This window comes from Falco naumanni, chromosome 10 (assembly GCF_017639655.2).
Source record: "Falco naumanni isolate bFalNau1 chromosome 10, bFalNau1.pat, whole genome shotgun sequence".
Taxonomy (NCBI): domain Eukaryota; kingdom Metazoa; phylum Chordata; class Aves; order Falconiformes; family Falconidae; genus Falco; species Falco naumanni.
The window spans coordinates 18,714,093-18,740,462 of NC_054063.1; the positions used below are offsets into that span (position 1 = coordinate 18,714,093).

The 26,370-nt window shown below is 58.1% G+C and overlaps 2 protein-coding genes across 2 annotated transcripts; both read right to left on the reverse strand.

The window, feature by feature from the left end:
* Positions 1–1,090: 1,090 nt before the first annotated feature.
* POLD4 (DNA polymerase delta 4, accessory subunit) lies at positions 1,091–1,992 on the reverse strand. Its single transcript, XM_040608866.1, has 3 exons — positions 1,572–1,992; positions 1,389–1,500; positions 1,091–1,239 (listed from the first exon to the last, which is right to left on the reverse strand). The coding sequence occupies exons 1-3, from the start codon at positions 1,990–1,992 to the stop codon at positions 1,215–1,217; spliced, it is 558 nt and encodes a 185-aa protein (XP_040464800.1). The 3' UTR covers positions 1,091–1,214.
* Positions 1,993–2,744: 752 nt separating this feature from the next.
* LOC121095128 (glycine N-acyltransferase-like protein 3) lies at positions 2,745–26,238 on the reverse strand. The gene is made up of 5 exons (XM_040609530.1): positions 26,161–26,238; positions 4,159–4,266; positions 3,938–4,058; positions 3,262–3,382; positions 2,745–3,186 (listed from the first exon to the last, which is right to left on the reverse strand). Exons 1-5 carry the CDS (start codon positions 26,236–26,238, stop codon positions 2,766–2,768), a joined length of 849 nt encoding a protein of 282 aa, XP_040465464.1. The 3' UTR covers positions 2,745–2,765.
* Between the last annotated feature and the right edge of the window lie 132 nt (positions 26,239–26,370).

Below are 26,370 nucleotides of genomic sequence, written 5' to 3' on the forward strand. Positions count from 1 at the left end.
GACACAAACCAGTGTGCCCGCAGCCAGGAGCATCCCAATTTCAGTGAGGATTTCATGGATACCCTGGACCTACTCAGTGGTGAGTGGTGCTGGGGACAACCGGTGGCCCCTCTCCTGTCCCCTCAGCCTGCTATGGGGCATCTCATATCCCTTCTTGTGTCCCCTCTCTGTCCCACTTGCTGTAGGGCAGAGCTCTACTGCTTTCCTTCCCCACCACATGGCCACAGCTCACCTTTTGGGGGGCACCCCGACCTGGGGACCCTGTCATCCCCTCACCTTCCCCATGGTAAGGACCAGTCCCTCCAGCTGGCACGGGAGGGGCTGCGGCAGGGACAGGGTGGGCAGCCCATCTTCTGCGGGGTGGGGGCAGGCTGTGGGCACTGGCTTTGCCTGGCATCTGAGCCTGAAACCTGGCCCTGCCACGGCCACTGAAGGTGTCTGCCTGCCCACTGGGAGCCCAGGCAGCCTGCAGACCCCTGCCCTGAGCAGTGCCAGCCCCAGTCACCAGCTCCTGCCCCTCTTAACGCTGCCCCCACTAACCCTGCCCTCTGCCCCCGCCCCCCCTCAGTCTGTGCTACTGGTGAGCACTGGGGTGGAACCCTCTGTCTGGAGGTGAGGGGGCCAGGCTGTGTAGGCTCTGCCCTTCTACCAGACACAGTGCTCACCCTCTCCCCCTCCCCAGCTGTCCCTTCCCCCCCTGGCCCAGGTGCCAGACTGAAAAAGGAGACGCCAGTAGCCAAGGAGGTGCTGCCACTTTACCCCCACCCAGAGCTGGAGCTCCTGGTGCTGCTGGGGGTGCGGCGGGCCTTCAGGCCCCTCTTCCCTACCCCCCTACCGCAGGTCAGCCCCCTGCCCACCCCTCCAGCCCTGCACCTCTGCCCCAGCTCGCCCTCACGCTCCGTCCTTGCTGCCAAGGCCGCCCCCCCCACTGTGCCAGCCCCACTGCCCCACACCTTTAACTGGTGTTAAACTGTGTGACTGGACAATCCTGGCTCGCTCTGGGGGGTGTGCAAGGCCCTGCCCTCCCCCAGTGGGGCCTCCCCCCCCCCCGCCCAGGTGCCCCTCAGAGAGCACACAGCAGCCCCCTTCCTTCACTCACACCAGCCTTTAATCCACCCGGTGCCCCCGGGCTGCGGCACAGCTGTGGACAGGCCTGGGGGGCAGTGGGCACGGTACCCCCCCACACTCCTCCCTCCGGCGTGGGGTGCAGCGGCTCAGAGCGCGTACTCATGCCAGAGGCTGTGGGGCACAGCGGGGAGTCAGTGGGTGCCCGGTGCCCCCCACCCCGGTTGCTGGTGGTGGGAAGGATGGCCCCATACTGGCAGGGCGGGGGGGCACCGGGAGAGGGAAGGGGCTGCCTGGCTCCCCCCTCTCTGTCCCACACCCACCTGTAGGTGACATCGGGGTTGTCCTGGTGCTCCAGGAGGGCGTCGCGCACGGGGCCCGGAGGGCTCAGCCCCAGCGCCTGTGCCCGCTCCCACCGCTGCAGGCGGGTGATACCTGCGGGAGGGCCAGGGTCAAGGTCAGCCGGGGGGCCGGGGGGGCCGGGGCGGGCGGCCGGGGGTTCTCACCGGTGCAGGGTCCGTACTCCCAGGCGAGGTCGAAGCGGCGCAGCATCTCCAGCAGGGCCTGGTCCGGGGGGGCCGCCGGGGGGTCCTCGGCGGGCGGGACGGCGGGGGGCCGGGCCCGGGGACAGCCCTTGACCTTGACCCTGCCCGGGGGTCGCCCCGGCCGCCGCCGCCGCTGGAAGGAGTCTGTGATGCGGCGGGGCTGCTCCATGGCCCTGCGGGACAGCGCGGCTGGGGGCGGCGGCGGCGGCTGCCCCGCTCCTGCCCGCGGCTGCCGGGAACCGGCGTCCGCCCGCCCCGGGCTCGCTCCGCCCCGCCCCGCTCCGCCGCTGCCGCCGCCGGGGCAGGGCCGGGGCCCGGCGCTCCGCCCCCGGTCGGGCTCTCCCCCTCCACCCGCACTGTCACCCCCGCCAGCGGTCCCCATCACCCCATGCACTGTCACCCCCACAGTGGCCCCGGCCACCCACGCACTGTCACCCCCATGGCAGTCCCCGTCACCCCACGCGCTGTCACCCCCACCGCTCTTCCCGTCCCCCCAGGCAGCGACAACCCCCCCAGCTGTCCCTGGGTCCTATCACCCCATCCCAGCTGTCCTCATTACCCCCAGGCACTGTAACCCCCCTGGCTGCCCCCATCACCCCCGGGCACTGTCACTCCCCAGGCTGTCCCTGTCACCCCACAAGCCATGACTGGAGCGGTGACTCACGCCGCGCAGCCCTCACCCTCTGCCCTCTGCGGTGTGCAGCCGTTCCCTCCTCCTGGGACACACAGTTGGTGACCCACAGGCGCTGTGCCTGCCTGTCCCCACCCCCAGCAGTGGTGACACCATCCCGGGGTTGGGGGAACACGACAGGTGCCACCACCGGTGCAGATTTGCCTGAGGCTTTTCAGCCCTCCCTGGGGGGGGCCGAGAATAGCAGAGGCAGGGCTGTGGTGCATGTCCCTGCACAGAGGGATGGGGTGACTCCCTGGGGACACAGCTGTGTCCCTCAGTGGTGACACCAGGCTGCCTGGGTCACGGCTGTAACGGCCAGTGCTGAGCCAGGTGTGAGAAAACCGGCACCCAGAGGGAGGCACAACCCTATAGCAGCCATCAGAGAGTCTACACTGCTCTTTATTTTGGTTTCGGTTTCTTCCTTACCCCACAGCCCGGGGACTTCCCTGCCCAGAGGGGGGACAACCTGGGCGGGGGGACACTCAGGGTCCAGCCCTGCCCAGGCCAGGGTTGTGCAGGATGAAGCGGCAGAGCCCGGGCAGCCGCTGGTGGCCCAGCTCCTCCATCAGCCGCTGCATGGGCCGGTTGCCGGTGGCCGTGTGCCCAAAGAACGGGAAGCCACGGGCCTGTGCCTGGCGAGCAGCAAGGACCAGCACCGCCCGCATGTGGCCGCGGTTGCGGTGGGTGGGCAAGGTGTAGCCGTGGGCCCCTGTCCCAAAGGGGTCGGTCAGGGTCCAGGAGATGGGCTGCCCGGTCTCATCCTGCAGGCAGACGCTGGGGAAGCGCTCCAGAACCTCTGCCAGGTACCGCCGGCTGCGCGCGTTGCCCCCATACGTCCACGTCTCGTTCAGCAGATCCACGTGTGCCAGGCTCAGTGAGCCCACCCGCACGGCGGGGTCCAGCCTGAGGTGGGGGTCAGCTGTCAGTGGGGTCCAGTGGGGGGTGCCCATGCCGGGCTGGGGCAGGTGGGGGGCTCACCGGGGCTCGGGCATGGTGCTGGGGTCAGGGTGTGGGTAGGTGTAGTACTCTGAGACTTCCAGCTCGATGCCCTTGGTCCCTGCAATGGCCTGTGACACTGTGGCCACCCCCTCCTGGAGCCCTGGGGACAGTGCTGTCAGGGGGCTCCACTCCCCCATTCCTGTCTCGAGCCCCCCTCTTCCTGACCCTGGCATATCATTGATGCCCTCCCCAGTGTCCCCAGGAGCTACACGCAACCCCAGTCTCTGTCCCCAGCACCTCAAATCCAACCACAATGCACCCCAGTGCCACCCAGCACCCCTAAACCCAACCACAATGCATCCCAGTGCCCCCAAGTCCAACCACAGTGCATCCCAGTGCCCCCCAGTGCTCCCAAGTCCAGCCCAAACACTTCCCAGTGACAGCGCCCATCAAATTCCTACGCCCAGTGCCCACCCCGGCACATCAAGTCATGCCCCCACCATTCCCCAGTGCATCCAGCACCCCTAGTTCCTTCCACCAGTACTTACCAGTACCCCCAGCTCCTTACCCCTGTATCACCAATGGCTCCCCAAAGCATCCCATGCTCCCAGTGCCACCCAACACCACCGATTCTCACCCACAGCTCACACAGTCCCTGCCCGTGGTGCTGCCCAGTGCCCCCCCATGCCCCCCAGGACCCCCATCCCCTGGCCACCGAAGACGTGGAAGGCCGTGTCCCAGCGCAGGCAGCCCGGGGTCTCCAGCAGTGCCTGGTAGGCGCCCACATCCCTGTAGAAAGCTGCATGTGTGCTCCTGTAGCAGTCATCCACCGGCATCTGCGGAGTGCCCATGGGTCCCCTGAGCCCACCTGGCAGGCACCAGGGCATTGCGCCCACCCCATGTCCCCCATCACCCCCCAGTGTCCCCGCCAGCCACCTGTCCGCTGCGTCGCGCCAGCACGGCACTGAAGTTGGGCCATGAGTCCACCACGACCTCGAACTCACCCGGATTCCCCCGGTTGATGTTCATCACAGCCCCGTAGACCTGTGGGCAGAGGGGTCAGAGCTGGGGGGCATGGGAGCGCGATAGTTCTCTGAGCTGGGACAGCCCGGCTGTGCCCCATGGCACCCTGCAACCCCCACCCCACAAAGGGTGCTGAGGGCGGAGAGGAGGGGGGGGGGGGCAGAGACTAAACCCATGCACCCTCCAGTGGGTGGGTGGGAAAGATGAGCGGGTGGGGCAGGAGTGGGGAAGAGAAGAACAAGAAACATGGATAGGCTGCCTTTTACCATGAAAGGGCTCGGTTTGGCTGATTTATATGGGGCTCTGGGAGGCGATTGACTGCATAGAATGGGCCTGGAAAAGTATTGCCTAGCTTGGAATTAAATTGTGCTGGGATTGGAGTCCAGATGGGTTGTGATTGGCTGTGACAGAATCCTAATGGCCTGGGACTTCATGGGCAGAATCCAGCTGGGCTGGATTGGTTGGCGCAGATTTTGATTAGGCTGGGATAGTTTAGAGCAGAATCCTAAAGTCATGGGATTGCGATGGCAGAGTCCATCTGGGCTGGGATTGGCTGGGGCAGAGTCCATCTGGTCTGGGATTGGCTGCTTCAGAATGCCAGTAGGCCGGGATGGCTTGGGGCACAATCCTAATGCCCAGCAGAGGGTTGCATGGGCAGAGCGCGGCTGGGCTGGGATTGGCTGGGGCACAATCCACTTAGGCCTTGGAAGTCTTAAGGCAGAATCTGACTGGGCTGTGATGACTTGGGCAGCATCTGACTGGACTGGGATTCACTTGAGCAGAATTCGACTGGGCTGGGCTGGGTTGTGGCAGAATCCTAATGGCCTGGGACTCCACGGGCACAATCCAGCTGGCGGGGATTGGTTGGCACAGATTTTGATTAGGCTGGGATAGCTTGGAGAAGAATCCTAATACCCTGGAATTGCATGGGTAAATCCAGCTGGGTTGGGATTGGCTTGATCAGAATCCCAGTAGGCTGGGATGACTGGAGGGAAGAATCCTAAAGCCCTGCAGGGGATTGCATTGGCAAAGACCAGCTGGGCTGGAATGGGCTGATGCAGAGTTGAGCTGGGCTGGGATTGGCTGAGGCAGAATCCACTTAGGCCTGGAAGTCTTAAAACAGAATATGACTGGATTGGGATTACTTGGACAGAGTCCATCTGGTCTGGGATTTGTTGTTGTGGCAGAATCCAACTGGGCTGAGATGGCGTGGGGCAGACTCCCAATGGCCTGGGATTGCAATGGCAGAGCCGATCTGGGCTGGGATTGGCTGGGGCAGAACCCAGGTGGGCTGTGATTGGCTGCTTCAGAATGCCAGTAGGCCGGGATGGCTTGGGGCACAGTCCTAATGCCCAGCAGAGGGTTGCATGGGCAGAGCGCGGCTGGGCTGGGATTGGCTGGGGCAGAGTCCATCTGGGTTTGGATTGGCTGGTTCAGAATCCCAGTAGGTTGGGGTTGCTTGGGGCAGAATTCTAATGCCCTGCAGGGGATTGCAGTCGAAAAGACAAGCTGGTCTGGGATCGTCTGGGGCAGAGTCCATGTGGTCTGGGATTGGCTGCTTCAGAATGCCAGTAGGCCGGGATTGCTTGGGGCACAATCCTAATGCCCAGCAGAGGGTTGCATGGGCAGAGCCCAGCTGGGCTGGGATCGGCTGGGGTACAATCCACTTAGGCCTTGGAAGTCTTAAGGCAGAATCTGACTGGGCTGTGATGACTTGGGCAGCATCTGACTGGACTGGGACTTACTTGAGCAGAATTCGACTGGGCTGGGCTGGGTTGTGGCAGAATCCTAATGGCCTGGGACTCCACGGGCACAATCCAGCTGGCGGGGATTGGTTGGCACAGATTTTGATTAGGCTGGGATAGCTTGGAGCAGAATCCTAATACCCTGGAATTGCATGGGTAAGTCCAGCTGGGTTGGGATTGGCTTGATCAGAATCCCAGTAGGCTGGGATGACTGGAGGGAAGAATCCTAAAGCCCTGCAGGGGATTGCATTGGCAAAGACCAGCTGGGCTGGAATGGGCTGATGCAGAGTTGAGCTGGGCTGGGATTGGCTGAGGCAGAATCCACTTAGGCCTGGAAGTCTTAAAACAGAATATGACTGGATTGGGATTACTTGGACAGAGTCCATCTGGTCTGGGATTTGTTGTGGCAGAATCCAACTGGGCTGAGATGGCGTGGGGCAGACTCCCAATGGCCTGGGATTGCAATGGCAGAGCCGATCTGGGCTGGGATTGGCTGGGGCAGAATCCAGGTGGGCTGTGATTGGCTGCTTCAGAATGCCAGTAGGCCGGGATGGCTTGGGGCACAATCCTAATGCCCAGCAGAGGGTTGCATGGGCAGAGCGCGGCTGGGCTGGGATTGGCTGGGGCAGAGTCCATCTGGGTTTGGATTGGCTGGTTCGGAATCCCAGTAGGTTGGGGTTGCTTGGGGCAGAATTCTAATGCCCTGCAGGGGATTGCAGTCGAAAAGACAAGCTGGTCTGGGATCGTCTGGGGCAGAGTCCATGTGGTCTGGGATTGGCTGCTTCAGAATGCCAGTAGGCCGGGATTGCTTGGGGCACAATCCTAATGCCCAGCAGAGGGTTGCATGGGCAGAGCCCAGCTGGGCTGGGATCGGCTGGGGCACAATCCACTTAGGCCTTGGAAGTCTTAAGGCAGAATCTGACTGGGCTGTGATGACTTGGGCAGCATCTGACTGGACTGGGACTTACTTGAGCAGAATTCGACTGGGCTGGGCTGGGTTGTGGCAGAATCCTAATGGCCTGGAACTCCACGGGCACAATCCAGCTGGCGGGGATTGGTTGGCACAGATTTTGATTAGGCTGGGATAGCTTGGAGCAGAATCCTAATACCCTGGAATTGCATGGGTAAATCCAGCTGGGTTGGGATTGGCTTGGTCAGAATCCCAGTAGGCTGGGATGACTGGAGGGAAGAATCCTAAAGCCCTGCAGGGGATTGCATTGGCAAAGACCAGCTGGGCTGGAATGGGCTGATGCAGAGTTCAGCTGGGCTGGGATTGGCTGAAGCAGAATCCACTTAGGCCTGGAAGTCTTAAAACAGAATATGACTGGATTGGGATTACTTGGACAGAGTCCATCTGATCTGGGATTTGTTGTGGCAGAATCCAACTGGGCTGAGATGGCGTGGGGCAGACTCCCAATGGCCTGGGATTGCAATGGCAGAGCCGATCTGGGCTGGGATTGGCTGGGGCAGAACCCAGGTGGGCTGTGATTGGCTGCTTCAGAATGCCAGTAGGCCGGGATGGCTTGGGGCACAATCCTAATGCCCAGCAGAGGGTTGCATGGGCAGAGTGTGGCTGGGCTGGGATTGGCTGGGGCAGAGTCCATCTGGGTTTGGATTGGCTGATTCAGAATCCCAGTAGGTTGGGGTTGCTTGGGGCAGAATTCTAATGCCCTGCAGGGGATTGCAGTCGAAAAGACAAGCTGGTCTGGGATCGTCTGGGGCAGAGTCCATGTGGTCTGGGATTGGCTGCTTCAGAATGCCAGTAGGCCGGGATTGCTTGGGGCACAATCCTAATGCCCAGCAGAGGGTTGCATGGGCAGAGCCCAGCTGGGCTGGGATCGGCTGGGGCACAATCCACTTAGGCCTTGGAAGTCTTAAGGCAGAATCTGACTGGGCTGTGATGACTTGGGCAGCATCTGACTGGACTGGGACTTACTTGAGCAGAATTCGACTGGGCTGGGCTGGGTTGTGGCAGAATCCTAATGGCCTGGGACTCCACGGGCACAATCCAGCTGGCGGGGGATTGGTTGGCACAGATTTTGATTAGGCTGGGATAGCTTGGAGCAGAATCCTAATACCCTGGAATTGCATGGGTAAGTCCAGCTGGGTTGGGATTGGCTTGATCAGAATCCCAGTAGGCTGGGATGACTGGAGGGAAGAATCCTAAAGCCCTGCAGGGGATTGCATTGGCAAAGACCAGCTGGGCTGGAATGGGCTGATGCAGAGTTCAGCTGGGCTGGGATTGGCTGAAGCAGAATCCACTTAGGCCTGGAAGTCTTAAAACAGAATATGACTGGATTGGGATTACTTGGACAGAGTCCATCTGGTCTGGGATTTGTTGTGGCAGAATCCAACTGGGCTGAGATGGCGTGGGGCAGACTCCCAATGGCCTGGGATTGCAATGGCAGAGCCGATCTGGGCTGGGATTGGCTGGGGCAGAACCCAGGTGGGCTGTGATTGGCTGCTTCAGAATGCCAGTAGGCCGGGATGGCTTGGGGCACAATCCTAATGCCCAGCAGAGGGTTGCATGGGCAGAGCGCGGCTGGGCTGGGATTGGCTGGGGCAGAGTCCATCTGGGTTTGGATTGGCTGGTTCGGAATCCCAGTAGGGTGGGGTTGCTTGGGGCAGAATTCTAATGCCCTGCAGGGGATTGCAGTCGAAAAGACAAGCTGGTCTGGGATCGTCTGGGGCAGAGTCCATGTGGTCTGGGATTGGCTGCTTCAGAATGCCAGTAGGCCGGGATTGCTTGGGGCACAATCCTAATGCCCAGCAGAGGGTTGCATGGGCAGAGCCCAGCTGGGCTGGGATCGGCTGGGGCACAATCCACTTAGGCCTTGGAAGTCTTAAGGCAGAATCTGACTGGGCTGTGATGACTTGGGCAGCATCTGACTGGACTGGGACTTACTTGAGCAGAATTCGACTGGGCTGGGCTGGGTTGTGGCAGAATCCTAATGGCCTGGAACTCCACGGGCACAATCCAGCTGGCGGGGATTGGTTGGCACAGATTTTGATTAGGCTGGGATAGCTTGGAGCAGAATCCTAATACCCTGGAATTGCATGGGTAAATCCAGCTGGGTTGGGATTGGCTTGATCAGAATCCCAGTAGGCTGGGATGACTGGAGGGAAGAATCCTAAAGCCCTGCAGGGGATTGCAATGGCAAAGACCAGCTGGGCTGGAATGGGCTGATGCAGAGTTCAGCTGGGCTGGGATTGGCTGAGGCAGAATCCACTTAGGCCTGGAAGTCTTAAAACAGAATATGACTGGATTGGGATTACTTGGACAGAGTCCATCTGGTCTGGGATTTGTTGTGGCAGAATCCAACTGGGCTGAGATGGCGTGGGGCAGACTCCCAATGGCCTGGGATTGCAATGGCAGAGCCGATCTGGGCTGGGATTGGCTGGGGCAGAACCCAGGTGGGCTGTGATTGGCTGCTTCAGAATGCCAGTAGGCCGGGATGGCTTGGGGCACAATCCTAATGCCCAGCAGAGGGTTGCATGGGCAGAGCCCGGCTGGGCTGGGATTGGCTGGGGCACAGTCCATCTGGGTTTGGATTGGCTGGTTCGGAATCCCAGTAGGTTGGGGTTGCTTGGGGCAGAATTCTAATGCCCTGCAGGGGATTGCAGTCGAAAAGACAAGCTGGTCTGGGATCGTCTGGGGCAGAGTCCATGTGGTCTGGGATTGGCTGCTTCAGAATGCCAGTAGGCCGGGATTGCTTGGGGCACAATCCTAATGCCCAGCAGAGGGTTGCATGGGCAGAGCCCAGCTGGGCTGGGATCGGCTGGGGCACAATCCACTTAGGCCTTGGAAGTCTTAAGGCAGAATCTGACTGGGCTGTGATGACTTGGGCAGCATCTGACTGGACTGGGATTCACTTGAGCAGAATTCGACTGGGCTGGGCTGGGTTGTGGCAGAATCCTAATGGCCTGGGACTCCACGGGCACAATCCAGCTGGCGGGGATTGGTTGGCACAGATTTTGATTAGGCTGGGATAGCTTGGAGCAGAATCCTAATACCCTGGAATTGCATGGGTAAATCCAGCTGGGTTGGGATTGGCTTGATCAGAATCCCAGTAGGCTGGGATGACTGGAGGGAAGAATCCTAAAGCCCTGCAGGGGATTGCATTGGCAAAGACCAGCTGGGTTGGGATTGGCTGAGGCAGAATCCACTTAGGCCTGGAAGTCTTAAAACAGAATATGACTGGATTGGGATTACTTGGACAGAGTCCATCTGGTCTGGGATTTGTTGTGGCAGAATCCAACTGGGCTGAGATGGTGTGGGGGCAGACTCCCAATGGCCTGGGATTGCAATGGCAGAGCCGATCTGGGCTGGGATTGGCTGGGGCAGAACCCAGGTGGGCTGTGATTGGCTGCTTCAGAATGCCAGTAGGCCGGGATGGCTTGGGGCACAATCCTAATGCCCAGCAGAGGGTTGCATGGGCAGAGCGTGGCTGGGCTGGGATTGGCTGGGGCAGAGTCCACCTGGGTTTGGATTGGCTGGTTCAGAATCCCAGTAGGTTGGGATTGCTTGGGGCAGAATTCTAATGCCCTGCAGGGGATTGCAATGGCAGAGTCCATCTGGTCTGGGATCGTCTGGGACAGAGTCCATCTGGTCTGGGATTGGCTGCTTCAGAATGCCAGTAGGCCGGGATTGCTTGGGGCACAATCCTAATGCCCAGCAGAGGGTTGCATGGGCAGAGCCCAGCTGGGCTGGGATCGGCTGGGGCACAATCCACTTAGGCCTTGGAAGTCTTAAGGCAGAATCTGACTGGGCTGTGATGACTTGGGCAGCATCTGACTGGACTGGGATTCACTTGAGCAGAATTCGACTGGGCTGGGCTGGGTTGTGGCAGAATCCTAATGGCCTGGGACTCCACGGGCACAATCCAGCTGGCGGGGATTGGTTGGCACAGATTTTGATTAGGCTGGGATAGCTTGGAGCAGAATCCTAATACCCTGGAATTGCATGGGTAAATCCAGCTGGGTTGGGATTGGCTTGGTCAGAATCCCAGTAGGCTGGGATGACTGGAGGGAAGAATCCTAAAGCCCTGCAGGGGATTGCATTGGCAAAGACCAGCTGGGCTGGAATGGGCTGATGCAGAGTCCATCTGGGCTGGGATTGGCTGGGGCAGAGTCCATCTGGTCTGGGATTGGCTGCTTCAGAATGCCAGTAGGCCGGGATGGCTTGGGGCACAATCCTAATGCCCAGCAGAGGGTTGCATGGGCAGAGCGCGGCTGGGCTGGGATTGGCTGGGGCACAATCCACTTAGGCCTTGGAAGTCTTAAGGCAGAATCTGACTGGGCTGTGATGACTTGGGCAGCATCTGACTGGACTGGGATTCACTTGAGCAGAATTCGACTGGGCTGGGCTGGGTTGTGGCAGAATCCTAATGGCCTGGGACTCCACGGGCACAATCCAGCTGGCGGGGATTGGTTGGCACAGATTTTGATTAGGCTGGGATAGCTTGGAGAAGAATCCTAATACCCTGGAATTGCATGGGTAAATCCAGCTGGGTTGGGATTGGCTTGATCAGAATCCCAGTAGGCTGGGATGACTGGAGGGAAGAATCCTAAAGCCCTGCAGGGGATTGCATTGGCAAAGACCAGCTGGGCTGGAATGGGCTGATGCAGAGTTGAGCTGGGCTGGGATTGGCTGAGGCAGAATCCACTTAGGCCTGGAAGTCTTAAAACAGAATATGACTGGATTGGGATTACTTGGACAGAGTCCATCTGGTCTGGGATTTGTTGTTGTGGCAGAATCCAACTGGGCTGAGATGGCGTGGGGCAGACTCCCAATGGCCTGGGATTGCAATGGCAGAGCCGATCTGGGCTGGGATTGGCTGGGGCAGAACCCAGGTGGGCTGTGATTGGCTGCTTCAGAATGCCAGTAGGCCGGGATGGCTTGGGGCACAGTCCTAATGCCCAGCAGAGGGTTGCATGGGCAGAGCGCGGCTGGGCTGGGATTGGCTGGGGCAGAGTCCATCTGGGTTTGGATTGGCTGGTTCAGAATCCCAGTAGGTTGGGGTTGCTTGGGGCAGAATTCTAATGCCCTGCAGGGGATTGCAGTCGAAAAGACAAGCTGGTCTGGGATCGTCTGGGGCAGAGTCCATGTGGTCTGGGATTGGCTGCTTCAGAATGCCAGTAGGCCGGGATTGCTTGGGGCACAATCCTAATGCCCAGCAGAGGGTTGCATGGGCAGAGCCCAGCTGGGCTGGGATCGGCTGGGGTACAATCCACTTAGGCCTTGGAAGTCTTAAGGCAGAATCTGACTGGGCTGTGATGACTTGGGCAGCATCTGACTGGACTGGGACTTACTTGAGCAGAATTCGACTGGGCTGGGCTGGGTTGTGGCAGAATCCTAATGGCCTGGGACTCCACGGGCACAATCCAGCTGGCGGGGATTGGTTGGCACAGATTTTGATTAGGCTGGGATAGCTTGGAGCAGAATCCTAATACCCTGGAATTGCATGGGTAAGTCCAGCTGGGTTGGGATTGGCTTGATCAGAATCCCAGTAGGCTGGGATGACTGGAGGGAAGAATCCTAAAGCCCTGCAGGGGATTGCATTGGCAAAGACCAGCTGGGCTGGAATGGGCTGATGCAGAGTTGAGCTGGGCTGGGATTGGCTGAGGCAGAATCCACTTAGGCCTGGAAGTCTTAAAACAGAATATGACTGGATTGGGATTACTTGGACAGAGTCCATCTGGTCTGGGATTTGTTGTGGCAGAATCCAACTGGGCTGAGATGGCGTGGGGCAGACTCCCAATGGCCTGGGATTGCAATGGCAGAGCCGATCTGGGCTGGGATTGGCTGGGGCAGAATCCAGGTGGGCTGTGATTGGCTGCTTCAGAATGCCAGTAGGCCGGGATGGCTTGGGGCACAATCCTAATGCCCAGCAGAGGGTTGCATGGGCAGAGCGTGGCTGGGCTGGGATTGGCTGGGGCAGAGTCCACCTGGGTTTGGATTGGCTGGTTCAGAATCCCAGTAGGTTGGGATTGCTTGGGGCAGAATTCTAATGCCCTGCAGGGGATTGCAATGGCAGAGTCCATCTGGTCTGGGATCGTCTGGGACAGAGTCCATCTGGTCTGGGATTGGCTGCTTCAGAATGCCAGTAGGCCGGGATTGCTTGGGGCACAATCCTAATGCCCAGCAGAGGGTTGCATGGGCAGAGCCCAGCTGGGCTGGGATCGGCTGGGGCACAATCCACTTAGGCCTTGGAAGTCTTAAGGCAGAATCTGACTGGGCTGTGATGACTTGGGCAGCATCTGACTGGACTGGGATTCACTTGAGCAGAATTCGACTGGGCTGGGCTGGGTTGTGGCAGAATCCTAATGGCCTGGGACTCCACGGGCACAATCCAGCTGGCGGGGATTGGTTGGCACAGATTTTGATTAGGCTGGGATAGCTTGGAGCAGAATCCTAATACCCTGGAATTGCATGGGTAAATCCAGCTGGGTTGGGATTGGCTTGGTCAGAATCCCAGTAGGCTGGGATGACTGGAGGGAAGAATCCTAAAGCCCTGCAGGGGATTGCATTGGCAAAGACCAGCTGGGCTGGAATGGGCTGATGCAGAGTCCATCTGGGCTGGGATTGGCTGGGGCAGAGTCCATCTGGTCTGGGATTGGCTGCTTCAGAATGCCAGTAGGCCGGGATGGCTTGGGGCACAATCCTAATGCCCAGCAGAGGGTTGCATGGGCAGAGCGCGGCTGGGCTGGGATTGGCTGGGGCACAATCCACTTAGGCCTTGGAAGTCTTAAGGCAGAATCTGACTGGGCTGTGATGACTTGGGCAGCATCTGACTGGACTGGGATTCACTTGAGCAGAATTCGACTGGGCTGGGCTGGGTTGTGGCAGAATCCTAATGGCCTGGGACTCCACGGGCACAATCCAGCTGGCGGGGATTGGTTGGCACAGATTTTGATTAGGCTGGGATAGCTTGGAGAAGAATCCTAATACCCTGGAATTGCATGGGTAAATCCAGCTGGGTTGGGATTGGCTTGATCAGAATCCCAGTAGGCTGGGATGACTGGAGGGAAGAATCCTAAAGCCCTGCAGGGGATTGCATTGGCAAAGACCAGCTGGGCTGGAATGGGCTGATGCAGAGTTGAGCTGGGCTGGGATTGGCTGAGGCAGAATCCACTTAGGCCTGGAAGTCTTAAAACAGAATATGACTGGATTGGGATTACTTGGACAGAGTCCATCTGGTCTGGGATTTGTTGTTGTGGCAGAATCCAACTGGGCTGAGATGGCGTGGGGCAGACTCCCAATGGCCTGGGATTGCAATGGCAGAGCCGATCTGGGCTGGGATTGGCTGGGGCAGAACCCAGGTGGGCTGTGATTGGCTGCTTCAGAATGCCAGTAGGCCGGGATGGCTTGGGGCACAGTCCTAATGCCCAGCAGAGGGTTGCATGGGCAGAGCGCGGCTGGGCTGGGATTGGCTGGGGCAGAGTCCATCTGGGTTTGGATTGGCTGGTTCAGAATCCCAGTAGGTTGGGGTTGCTTGGGGCAGAATTCTAATGCCCTGCAGGGGATTGCAGTCGAAAAGACAAGCTGGTCTGGGATCGTCTGGGGCAGAGTCCATGTGGTCTGGGATTGGCTGCTTCAGAATGCCAGTAGGCCGGGATTGCTTGGGGCACAATCCTAATGCCCAGCAGAGGGTTGCATGGGCAGAGCCCAGCTGGGCTGGGATCGGCTGGGGTACAATCCACTTAGGCCTTGGAAGTCTTAAGGCAGAATCTGACTGGGCTGTGATGACTTGGGCAGCATCTGACTGGACTGGGACTTACTTGAGCAGAATTCGACTGGGCTGGGCTGGGTTGTGGCAGAATCCTAATGGCCTGGGACTCCACGGGCACAATCCAGCTGGCGGGGATTGGTTGGCACAGATTTTGATTAGGCTGGGATAGCTTGGAGCAGAATCCTAATACCCTGGAATTGCATGGGTAAGTCCAGCTGGGTTGGGATTGGCTTGATCAGAATCCCAGTAGGCTGGGATGACTGGAGGGAAGAATCCTAAAGCCCTGCAGGGGATTGCATTGGCAAAGACCAGCTGGGCTGGAATGGGCTGATGCAGAGTTGAGCTGGGCTGGGATTGGCTGAGGCAGAATCCACTTAGGCCTGGAAGTCTTAAAACAGAATATGACTGGATTGGGATTACTTGGACAGAGTCCATCTGGTCTGGGATTTGTTGTGGCAGAATCCAACTGGGCTGAGATGGCGTGGGGCAGACTCCCAATGGCCTGGGATTGCAATGGCAGAGCCGATCTGGGCTGGGATTGGCTGGGGCAGAATCCAGGTGGGCTGTGATTGGCTGCTTCAGAATGCCAGTAGGCCGGGATGGCTTGGGGCACAATCCTAATGCCCAGCAGAGGGTTGCATGGGCAGAGCGCGGCTGGGCTGGGATTGGCTGGGGCAGAGTCCATCTGGGTTTGGATTGGCTGGTTCGGAATCCCAGTAGGTTGGGGTTGCTTGGGGCAGAATTCTAATGCCCTGCAGGGGATTGCAGTCGAAAAGACAAGCTGGTCTGGGATCGTCTGGGGCAGAGTCCATGTGGTCTGGGATTGGCTGCTTCAGAATGCCAGTAGGCCGGGATTGCTTGGGGCACAATCCTAATGCCCAGCAGAGGGTTGCATGGGCAGAGCCCAGCTGGGCTGGGATCGGCTGGGGCACAATCCACTTAGGCCTTGGAAGTCTTAAGGCAGAATCTGACTGGGCTGTGATGACTTGGGCAGCATCTGACTGGACTGGGACTTACTTGAGCAGAATTCGACTGGGCTGGGCTGGGTTGTGGCAGAATCCTAATGGCCTGGAACTCCACGGGCACAATCCAGCTGGCGGGGATTGGTTGGCACAGATTTTGATTAGGCTGGGATAGCTTGGAGCAGAATCCTAATACCCTGGAATTGCATGGGTAAATCCAGCTGGGTTGGGATTGGCTTGGTCAGAATCCCAGTAGGCTGGGATGACTGGAGGGAAGAATCCTAAAGCCCTGCAGGGGATTGCATTGGCAAAGACCAGCTGGGCTGGAATGGGCTGATGCAGAGTTCAGCTGGGCTGGGATTGGCTGAAGCAGAATACACTTAGGCCTGGAAGTCTTAAAACAGAATATGACTGGATTGGGATTACTTGGACAGAGTCCATCTGGTCTGGGATTTGTTGTGGCAGAATCCAACTGGGCTGAGATGGCGTGGGGCAGACTCCCAATGGCCTGGGATTGCAATGGCAGAGCCGATCTGGGCTGGGATTGGCTGGGGCAGAACCCAGGTGGGCTGTGATTGGCTGCTTCAGAATGCCAGTAGGCCGGGATGGCTTGGGGCACAATCCTAATGCCCAGCAGAGGGTTGCATGGGCAGAGTGTGGCTGGGCTGGGATTGGCTGGGGCAGAGTCCATCTGGGTTTGGATTGGCTGATTCAGAATCCCAGTAGGTTGGGGTTGCTTGGGGCAGAATTCTAATGCCCTGCAGGGGATTGCAGTCGAAAAGACAAGCTGGTCTGGGATCGTCTGGGGCAGAGTCCATGTGGTCTGGGATTGGCTGCTTCAGAATGCCAGTAGGCCGGGATTGCTTGGGGCACAATCCTAATGCCCAGCAGAGGGTTGCATGGGCAGAGCCCAGCTGGGCTGGGATCGGCTGGGGCACAATCCACTTAGGCCTTGGAAGTCTTAAGGCAGAATCTGACTGGGCTGTGATGACTTGGGCAGCATCTGACTGGACTGGGACTTACTTGAGCAGAATTCGACTGGGCTGGGCTGGGTTGTGGCAGAATCCTAATGGCCTGGGACTCCACGGGCACAATCCAGCTGGCGGGGATTGGTTGGCACAGATTTTGATTAGGCTGGGATAGCTTGGAGCAGAATCCTAATACCCTGGAATTGCATGGGTAAGTCCAGCTGGGTTGGGATTGGCTTGATCAGAATCCCAGTAGGCTGGGATGACTGGAGGGAAGAATCCTAAAGCCCTGCAGGGGATTGCATTGGCAAAGACCAGCTGGGCTGGAATGGGCTGATGCAGAGTTCAGCTGGGCTGGGATTGGCTGAAGCAGAATCCACTTAGGCCTGGAAGTCTTAAAACAGAATATGACTGGATTGGGATTACTTGGACAGAGTCCATCTGGTCTGGGATTTGTTGTGGCAGAATCCAACTGGGCTGAGATGGCGTGGGGCAGACTCCCAATGGCCTGGGATTGCAATGGCAGAGCCGATCTGGGCTGGGATTGGCTGGGGCAGAACCCAGGTGGGCTGTGATTGGCTGCTTCAGAATGCCAGTAGGCCGGGATGGCTTGGGGCACAATCCTAATGCCCAGCAGAGGGTTGCATGGGCAGAGTGTGGCTGGGCTGGGATTGGCTGGGGCAGAGTCCATCTGGGTTTGGATTGGCTGATTCAGAATCCCAGTAGGTTGGGGTTGCTTGGGGCAGAATTCTAATGCCCTGCAGGGGATTGCAGTCGAAAAGACAAGCTGGTCTGGGATCGTCTGGGGCAGAGTCCATGTGGTCTGGGATTGGCTGCTTCAGAATGCCAGTAGGCCGGGATTGCTTGGGGCACAATCCTAATGCCCAGCAGAGGGTTGCATGGGCAGAGCCCAGCTGGGCTGGGATCGGCTGGGGCACAATCCACTTAGGCCTTGGAAGTCTTAAGGCAGAATCTGACTGGGCTGTGATGACTTGGGCAGCATCTGACTGGACTGGGGACTTACTTGAGCAGAATTCGACTGGGCTGGGCTGGGTTGTGGCAGAATCCTAATGGCCTGGGACTCCACGGGCACAATCCAGCTGGCGGGGATTGGTTGGCACAGATTTTGATTAGGCTGGGATAGCTTGGAGCAGAATCCTAATACCCTGGAATTGCATGGGTAAATCCAGCTGGGTTGGGATTGGCTTGGTCAGAATCCCAGTAGGCTGGGATGACTGGAGGGAAGAATCCTAAAGCCCTGCAGGGGATTGCATTGGCAAAGACCAGCTGGGCTGGAATGGGCTGATGCAGAGTTCAGCTGGGCTGGGATTGGCTGAGGCAGAATCCACTTAGGCCTGGAAGTCTTAAAACAGAATATGACTGGATTGGGATTACTTGGACAGAGTCCATCTGGTCTGGGATTTGTTGTGGCAGAATCCAACTGGGCTGAGATGGCGTGGGGCAGACTCCCAATGGCCTGGGATTGCAATGGCAGAGCCGATCTGGGCTGGGATTGGCTGGGGCAGAATCCAGGTGGGCTGTGATTGGCTGCTTCAGAATGCCAGTAGGCCGGGATGGCTTGGGGCACAGTCCTAATGCCCAGCAGAGGGTTGCATGGGCAGAGCGCGGCTGGGCTGGGATTGGCTGGGGCAGAGTCCATCTGGGTTTGGATTGGCTGGTTCGGAATCCCAGTAGGGTGGGGTTGCTTGGGGCAGAATTCTAATGCCCTGCAGGGGATTGCAGTCGAAAAGACAAGCTGGTCTGGGATCGTCTGGGGCAGAGTCCATGTGGTCTGGGATTGGCTGCTTCAGAATGCCAGTAGGCCGGGATTGCTTGGGGCACAATCCTAATGCCCAGCAGAGGGTTGCATGGGCAGAGCCCAGCTGGGCTGGGATCGGCTGGGGCACAATCCACTTAGGCCTTGGAAGTCTTAAGGCAGAATCTGACTGGGCTGTGATGACTTGGGCAGCATCTGACTGGACTGGGATTCACTTGAGCAGAATTCGACTGGGCTGGGCTGGGTTGTGGCAGAATCCTAATGGCCTGGAACTCCACGGGCACAATCCAGCTGGCGGGGATTGGTTGGCACAGATTTTGATTAGGCTGGGATAGCTTGGAGCAGAATCCTAATACCCTGGAATTGCATGGGTAAATCCAGCTGGGTTGGGATTGGCTTGATCAGAATCCCAGTAGGCTGGGATGACTGGAGGGAAGAATCCTAAAGCCCTGCAGGGGATTGCAATGGCAAAGACCAGCTGGGCTGGAATGGGCTGATGCAGAGTTCAGCTGGGCTGGGATTGGCTGAGGCAGAATCCACTTAGGCCTGGAAGTCTTAAAACAGAATATGACTGGATTGGGATTACTTGGACAGAGTCCATCTGGTCTGGGATTTGTTGTGGCAGAATCCAACTGGGCTGAGATGGCGTGGGGCAGACTCCCAATGGCCTGGGATTGCAATGGCAGAGCCGATCTGGGCTGGGATTGGCTGGGGCAGAACCCAGGTGGGCTGTGATTGGCTGCTTCAGAATGCCAGTAGGCCGGGATGGCTTGGGGCACAATCCTAATGCCCAGCAGAGGGTTGCATGGGCAGAGCGCGGCTGGGCTGGGATTGGCTGGGGCAGAGTCCATCTGGGTTTGGATTGGCTGGTTCGGAATCCCAGTAGGTTGGGGTTGCTTGGGGCAGAATTCTAATGCCCTGCAGGGGATTGCAGTCGAAAAGACAAGCTGGTCTGGGATCGTCTGGGGCAGAGTCCATGTGGTCTGGGATTGGCTGCTTCAGAATGCCAGTAGGCCGGGATTGCTTGGGGCACAATCCTAATGCCCAGCAGAGGGTTGCATGGGCAGAGCCCAGCTGGGCTGGGATCGGCTGGGGCACAATCCACTTAGGCCTTGGAAGTCTTAAGGCAGAATCTGACTGGGCTGTGATGACTTGGGCAGCATCTGACTGGACTGGGATTCACTTGAGCAGAATTCGACTGGGCTGGGCTGGGTTGTGGCAGAATCCTAATGGCCTGGGACTCCACGGGCACAATCCAGCTGGCGGGGATTGGTTGGCACAGATTTTGATTAGGCTGGGATAGCTTGGAGCAGAATCCTAATACCCTGGAATTGCATGGGTAAATCCAGCTGGGTTGGGATTGGCTTGATCAGAATCCCAGTAGGCTGGGATGACTGGAGGGAAGAATCCTAAAGCCCTGCAGGGGATTGCATTGGCAAAGACCAGCTGGGTTGGGATTGGCTGAGGCAGAATCCACTTAGGCCTGGAAGTCTTAAAACAGAATATGACTGGATTGGGATTACTTGGACAGAGTCCATCTGGTCTGGGATTTGTTGTGGCAGAATCCAACTGGGCTGAGATGGTGTGGGGCAGACTCCCAATGGCCTGGGATTGCAATGGCAGAGCCGATCTGGGCTGGGATTGGCTGGGGCAGAACCCAGGTGGGCTGTGATTGGCTGCTTCAGAATGCCAGTAGGCCGGGATGGCTTGGGGCACAATCCTAATGCCCAGCAGAGGGTTGCATGGGCAGAGCGTGGCTGGGCTGGGATTGGCTGGGGCAGAGTCCACCTGGGTTTGGATTGGCTGGTTCAGAATCCCAGTAGGTTGGGATTGCTTGGGGCAGAATTCTAATGCCCTGCAGGGGATTGCAATGGCAGAGTCCATCTGGTCTGGGATCGTCTGGGACAGAGTCCATCTGGTCTGGGATTGGCTGCTTCAGAATGCCAGTAGGCCGGGATTGCTTGGGGCACAATCCTAATGCCCAGCAGAGGGTTGCATGGGCAGAGCCCAGCTGGGCTGGGATCGGCTGGGGCACAATCCACTTAGGCCTTGGAAGTCTTAAGGCAGAATCTGACTGGGCTGTGATGACTTGGGCAGCATCTGACTGGACTGGGATTCACTTGAGCAGAATTCGACTGGGCTGGGCTGGGTTGTGGCAGAATCCTAATGGCCTGGGACTCCACGGGCACAATCCAGCTGGCGGGGATTGGTTGGCACAGATTTTGATTAGGCTGGGATAGCTTGGAGCAGAATCCTAATACCCTGGAATTGCATGGGTAAATCCAGCTGGGTTGGGATTGGCTTGGTCAGAATCCCAGTAGGCTGGGATGACTGGAGGGAAGAATCCTAAAGCCCTGCAGGGGATTGCATTGGCAAAGACCAGCTGGGCTGGAATGGGCTGATGCAGAGTTCAGCTGGGCTGGGATTGGCTGAGGCAGAATCCACTTAGGCCTGGAAGTCTTAAAACAGAATATGACTGGATTGGGATTACTTGGACAGAGTCCATCTGGTCTGGGATTTGTTGTGGCAGAATCCAACTGGGCTGAGATGGCGTGGGGCAGACTCCCAATGGCCTGGGATTGCAATGGCAGAGCCGATCTGGGCTGGGATTGGCTGGGGCGGAATCCAGGTGGGCTGTGATTGGCTGCTTCAGAATGCCAGTAGGCCGGGATGGCTTGGGGCACAGTCCTAATGCCCAGCAGAGGGTTGCATGGGCAGAGCGCGGCTGGGCTGGGATTGGCTGGGGCAGAGTCCATCTGGGTTTGGATTGGCTGGTTCGGAATCCCAGTAGGGTGGGGTTGCTTGGGGCAGAATTCTAATGCCCTGCAGGGGATTGCAGTCGAAAAGACAAGCTGGTCTGGGATCGTCTGGGGCAGAGTCCAGGTGGTCTGGGATTGGCTGCTTCAGAATGCCAGTAGGCCGGGATTGCTTGGGGCACAGTCCTAATGCCCAGCAGAGGGTTGCATGGGCAGAGCCCAGCTGGGCTGGGATCGGCTGGGGCACAATCCACTTAGGCCTTGGAAGTCTTAAGGCAGAATCTGACTGGGCTGTGATGACTTGGGCAGCATCTGACTGGACTGGGATTCACTTGAGCAGAATTCGACTGGGCTGGGCTGGGTTGTGGCAGAATCCTAATGGCCTGGAACTCCACGGGCACAATCCAGCTGGCGGGGATTGGTTGGCACAGATTTTGATTAGGCTGGGATAGCTTGGAGCAGAATCCTAATACCCTGGAATTGCATGGGTAAATCCAGCTGGGTTGGGATTGGCTTGGTCAGAATCCCAGTAGGCTGGGATGACTGGAGGGAAGAATCCTAAAGCCCTGCAGGGGATTGCATTGGCAAAGACCAGCTGGGCTGGAATGGGCTGATGCAGAGTTCAGCTGGGCTGGGATTGGCTGAGGCAGAATCCACTTAGGCCTGGAAGTCTTAAAACAGAATATGACTGGATTGGGATTACTTGGGCAGAGTCCATCTGGTCTGGGATTTGTTGTGGCAGAATCCAACTGGGCTGAGATGGCGTGGGGCAGACTCCCAATGGCCTGGGATTGCAATGGCAGAGCCGATCTGGGCTGGGATTGGCTGGGGCGGAATCCAGGTGGGCTGTGATTGGCTGCTTCAGAATGCCAGTAGGCTGGGATGGCTTGGGGCACAATCCTAATGCCCAGCAGAGGGTTGCATGGGCAGAGCGCGGCTGGGCTGGGATTGGCTGGGGCAGAGTCCATCTGGGTTTGGATTGGCTGGTTCGGAATCCCAGTAGGTTGGGGTTGCTTGGGGCAGAATTCTAATGCCCTGCAGGGGATTGCAATGGCAGAGTCCATCTGGTCTGGGATCATCTGGGGCAGAGTCCGTCTGGGCTGGGATTGGCTGCTTCAGAATGCCAGTAGGCCGGGATTGCTTGGGGCACAATCCTAATGCCCAGCAGAGGGTTGCATGGGCAGAGCCCAGCTGGGCTGGGATCGGCTGGGGCACAATCCACTTAGGCCTTGGAAGTCTTAAGGCAGAATCTGACTGGGCTGTGATGACTTGGGCAGCATCTGACTGGACTGGGACTTACTTGAGCAGAATTCGACTGGGCTGGGCTGGGTTGTGGCAGAATCCTAATGGCCTGGGACTCCACGGGCACAATCCAGCTGGCGGGGATTGGTTGGCACAGATTTTGATTAGGCTGGGATAGCTTGGAGCAGAATCCTAATACCCTGGAATTGCATGGGTAAATCCAGCTGGGTTGGGATTGGCTTGATCAGAATCCCAGTAGGCTGGGATGACTGGAGGGAAGAATCCTAAAGCCCTGCAGGGGATTGCATTGGCAAAGACCAGCTGGGCTGGAATGGGCTGATGCAGAGTTCAGCTGGGCTGGGATTGGCTGAGGCAGAATCCACTTAGGCCTGGAAGTCTTAAAACAGAATATGACTGGATTGGGATTACTTGGGCAGAGTCCATCTGGTCTGGGATTTGTTGTGGCAGAATCCAACTGGGCTGAGATGGCGTGGGGCAGACTCCCAATGGCCTGGGATTGCAATGGCAGAGCCGATCTGGGCTGGGATTGGCTGGGGCAGAATCCAGGTGGGCTGTGATTGGCTGCTTCAGAATGCCAGTAGGCCGGGATGGCTTGGGGCACAATCCTAATGCCCAGCAGAGGGTTGCATGGGCAGAGCGCGGCTGGGCTGGGATTGGCTGGGGCAGAGTCCACCTGGGTTTGGATTGGCTGGTTCGGAATCCCAGTAGGTTGGGGTTGCTTGGGGCAGAATTCTAATGCCCTGCAGGGGATTGCAATGGCAGAGTCCATCTGGTCTGGGATCGTCTGGGGCAGAGTCCGTCTGGTCTGGGATTGGCTGCTTCAGAATGCCAGTAGGCCGGGATTGCTTGGGGCACAATCCTAATGCCCAGCAGAGGGTTGCATGGGCAGAGCCCAGCTGGGCTGGGATCGGCTGGGGCACAATCCACTTAGGCCTTGGAAGTCTTAAGGCAGAATCTGACTGGGCTGTGATGACTTGGGCAGCATCTGACTGGACTGGGATTCACTTGAGCAGAATTCGACTGGGCTGGGCTGGGTTGTGGCAGAATCCTAATGGCCTGGGACTCCACGGGCACAATCCAGCTGGCGGGGATTGGTTGGCACAGATTTTGATTAGGCTGGGATAGCTTGGAGCAGAATCCTAATACCCTGGAATTGCATGGGTAAATCCAGCTGGGTTGGGATTGGCTTGATCAGAATCCCAGTAGGCTGGGATGACTGGAGGGAAGAATCCTAAAGCCCTGCAGGGGATTGCATTGGCAAAGACCAGCTGGGTTGGGATTGGCTGAGGCAGAATCCACTTAGGCCTGGAAGTCTTAAAACAGAATATGACTGGATTGGGATTACTTGGACAGAGTCCATCTGGTCTGGGATTTGTTGTGGCAGAATCCAACTGGGCTGAGATGGTGTGGGGCAGACTCCCAATGGCCTGGGATTGCAATGGCAGAGCCGATCTGGGCTGGGATTGGCTGGGGCAGAACCCAGGTGGGCTGTGATTGGCTGCTTCAGAATGCCAGTAGGCCGGGATGGCTTGGGGCACAATCCTAATGCCCAGCAGAGGGTTGCATGGGCAGAGCGTGGCTGGGCTGGGATTGGCTGGGGCAGAGTCCACCTGGGTTTGGATTGGCTGGTTCAGAATCCCAGTAGGTTGGGATTGCTTGGGGCAGAATTCTAATGCCCTGCAGGGGATTGCAATGGCAGAGTCCATCTGGTCTGGGATCGTCTGGGACAGAGTCCATCTGGTCTGGGATTGGCTGCTTCAGAATGCCAGTAGGCCGGGATTGCTTGGGGCACAATCCTAATGCCCAGCAGAGGGTTGCATGGGCAGAGCCCAGCTGGGCTGGGATCGGCTGGGGCACAATCCACTTAGGCCTTGGAAGTCTTAAGGCAGAATCTGACTGGGCTGTGATGACTTGGGCAGCATCTGACTGGACTGGGATTTACTTGAGCAGAATTCGACTGGGCTGGGCTGGGTTGTGGCAGAATCCTAATGGCCTGGGACTCCACGGGCACAATCCAGCTGGCAGGGATTGGTTGGCACAGATTTTGATTAGGCTGGGATAGCTTGGAGCAGAATCCTAATACCCTGGAATTGCATGGGTAAATCCAGCTGGGTTGGGATTGGCTTGATCAGAATCCCAGTAGGCTGGGATGACTGGAGGGAAGAATCCTAAAGCCCTGCAGGGGATTGCATTGGCAAAGACCAGCTGGGCTGGGATTGGCTGAGGCAGAATCCACTTAGGCCTGGAAGTCTTAAAACAGAATATGACTGGATTGGGATTACTTGGACAGAGTCCATCTGGTCTGGGATTTGTTGTGGCAGAGTCCAACTGGGCTGAGATGGTGTGGGGCAGACTCCCAATGGCCTGGGATTGCAATGGCAGAGCCGATCTGGGCTGGGATTGGCTGGGGCAGAACCCAGGTGGGCTGTGATTGGCTGCTTCAGAATGCCAGTAGGCCGGGATGGCTTGGGGCACAATCCTAATGCCCAGCAGAGGGTTGCATGGGCAGAGCGCGGCTGGGCTGGGATTGGCTGGGGCAGAGTCCATCTGGGTTTGGATTGGCTGGTTCGGAATCCCAGTAGGTTGGGGTTGCTTGGGGCAGAATTCTAATGCCCTGCAGGGGATTGCAATGGCAGAGTCCATCTGGTCTGGGATCGTCTCGGGTAGAGTCCGTCTGGGCTGGGATTGGCTGGGGCAGAATCCACTTAGGCCTGGAAGTCTTATAACAGAATCCAGATGGATTGAGATTACTTGGGCAGAGTCCATCTGGTCTGGGATTTGTTGTGGCAGAATCTGACTGGGCTGAGATGACTTGGGGTAGAATCGTAATGGCCTGGGATTGGCTGGGGCAGAATCCAGGTGGGCTGGGATTGGGTGGGGCAGAATCCAGGTGGGCTGGCATAGCATGGTGCAGAATCCTAATGCCCTGCAAGGGATTACTTTAACACAGTCCAGCTTGGCTGGATTGGTTGGAGCAGAGTCCCGGTGGGCTGGGATTGGCTAAGTCAGAATCCCGGGAGGCTAGGATGGCTTGGGGCAGAATCCTAATTGTCTGAATTTTTTTGGGTAGAATCCATCTGGGCTGGATTGGTTGGCACAGATTTTCATTATGTTGGGATAGCTTGTAGCAGAATCCTAATGCCATGGGATTGCATGGGCAGAGTCCGTCTGGGCTGGTATTGCCTGGGGCAGAGTCCGTCTGGGCTGGGATTGGCTGGTTCAGAATCCAAGCTGGCCTGGAAGGCTTGAGGCAGGATTAGTCTCGGCTGGGATATTATAGAGCAGAATCCTAATGCCCTGGGATTTCTTGGGCAGAGTCCAGCTGGGTTGGGATTGGCTGGCTTGGATCCAGCTGCTGGGCAGGTTGATGCCCCTTAGCAACCTAACCTGGCCCTGGGGAACCCCAGGGGTGGCTGGTCTGGGGAGAGGTTGACACTTGGATTCCTGTCCCTGGTGGGGTAAAAGGGGGAGGTGATATGGGGGTCACCATCACCAAGGTCAATAGACTGGGTTGACACAGGGGTCCCTGACATTGGAAGGGGCAGGGGTTACGTGGGGGTCTCTGTCACAGCACAGGGCAGGGGCAACAGCGGTGTCCCCATCGCTAGTAGGGCAGGGGTGACATTGGTGTCCCCATCACGGCACAGGGCAGGGGTGACAGCAGGGTCCCCATCATGGCACAGGGCAGGGGTTACAGCAGGGGCCCCGTCACCGGCATGGCGAGAGGCAGGCTCCTCCGCAGGGCCCCCTCCAGGCGCTGCAGCTGGGCCGGGCACGTCAGGATCAGCATGGTCCTGCCAAGAAAGCCCACAATATCAGGGGGACAGGTCCCCCAGGTGTGGACCCCAGCCCTGTCCCCAGCCCCAGTGGTCCCCAGCCCCTCCAGCACTCACCCCGCAGCAGTCCTGGGGAACGTGGCTCC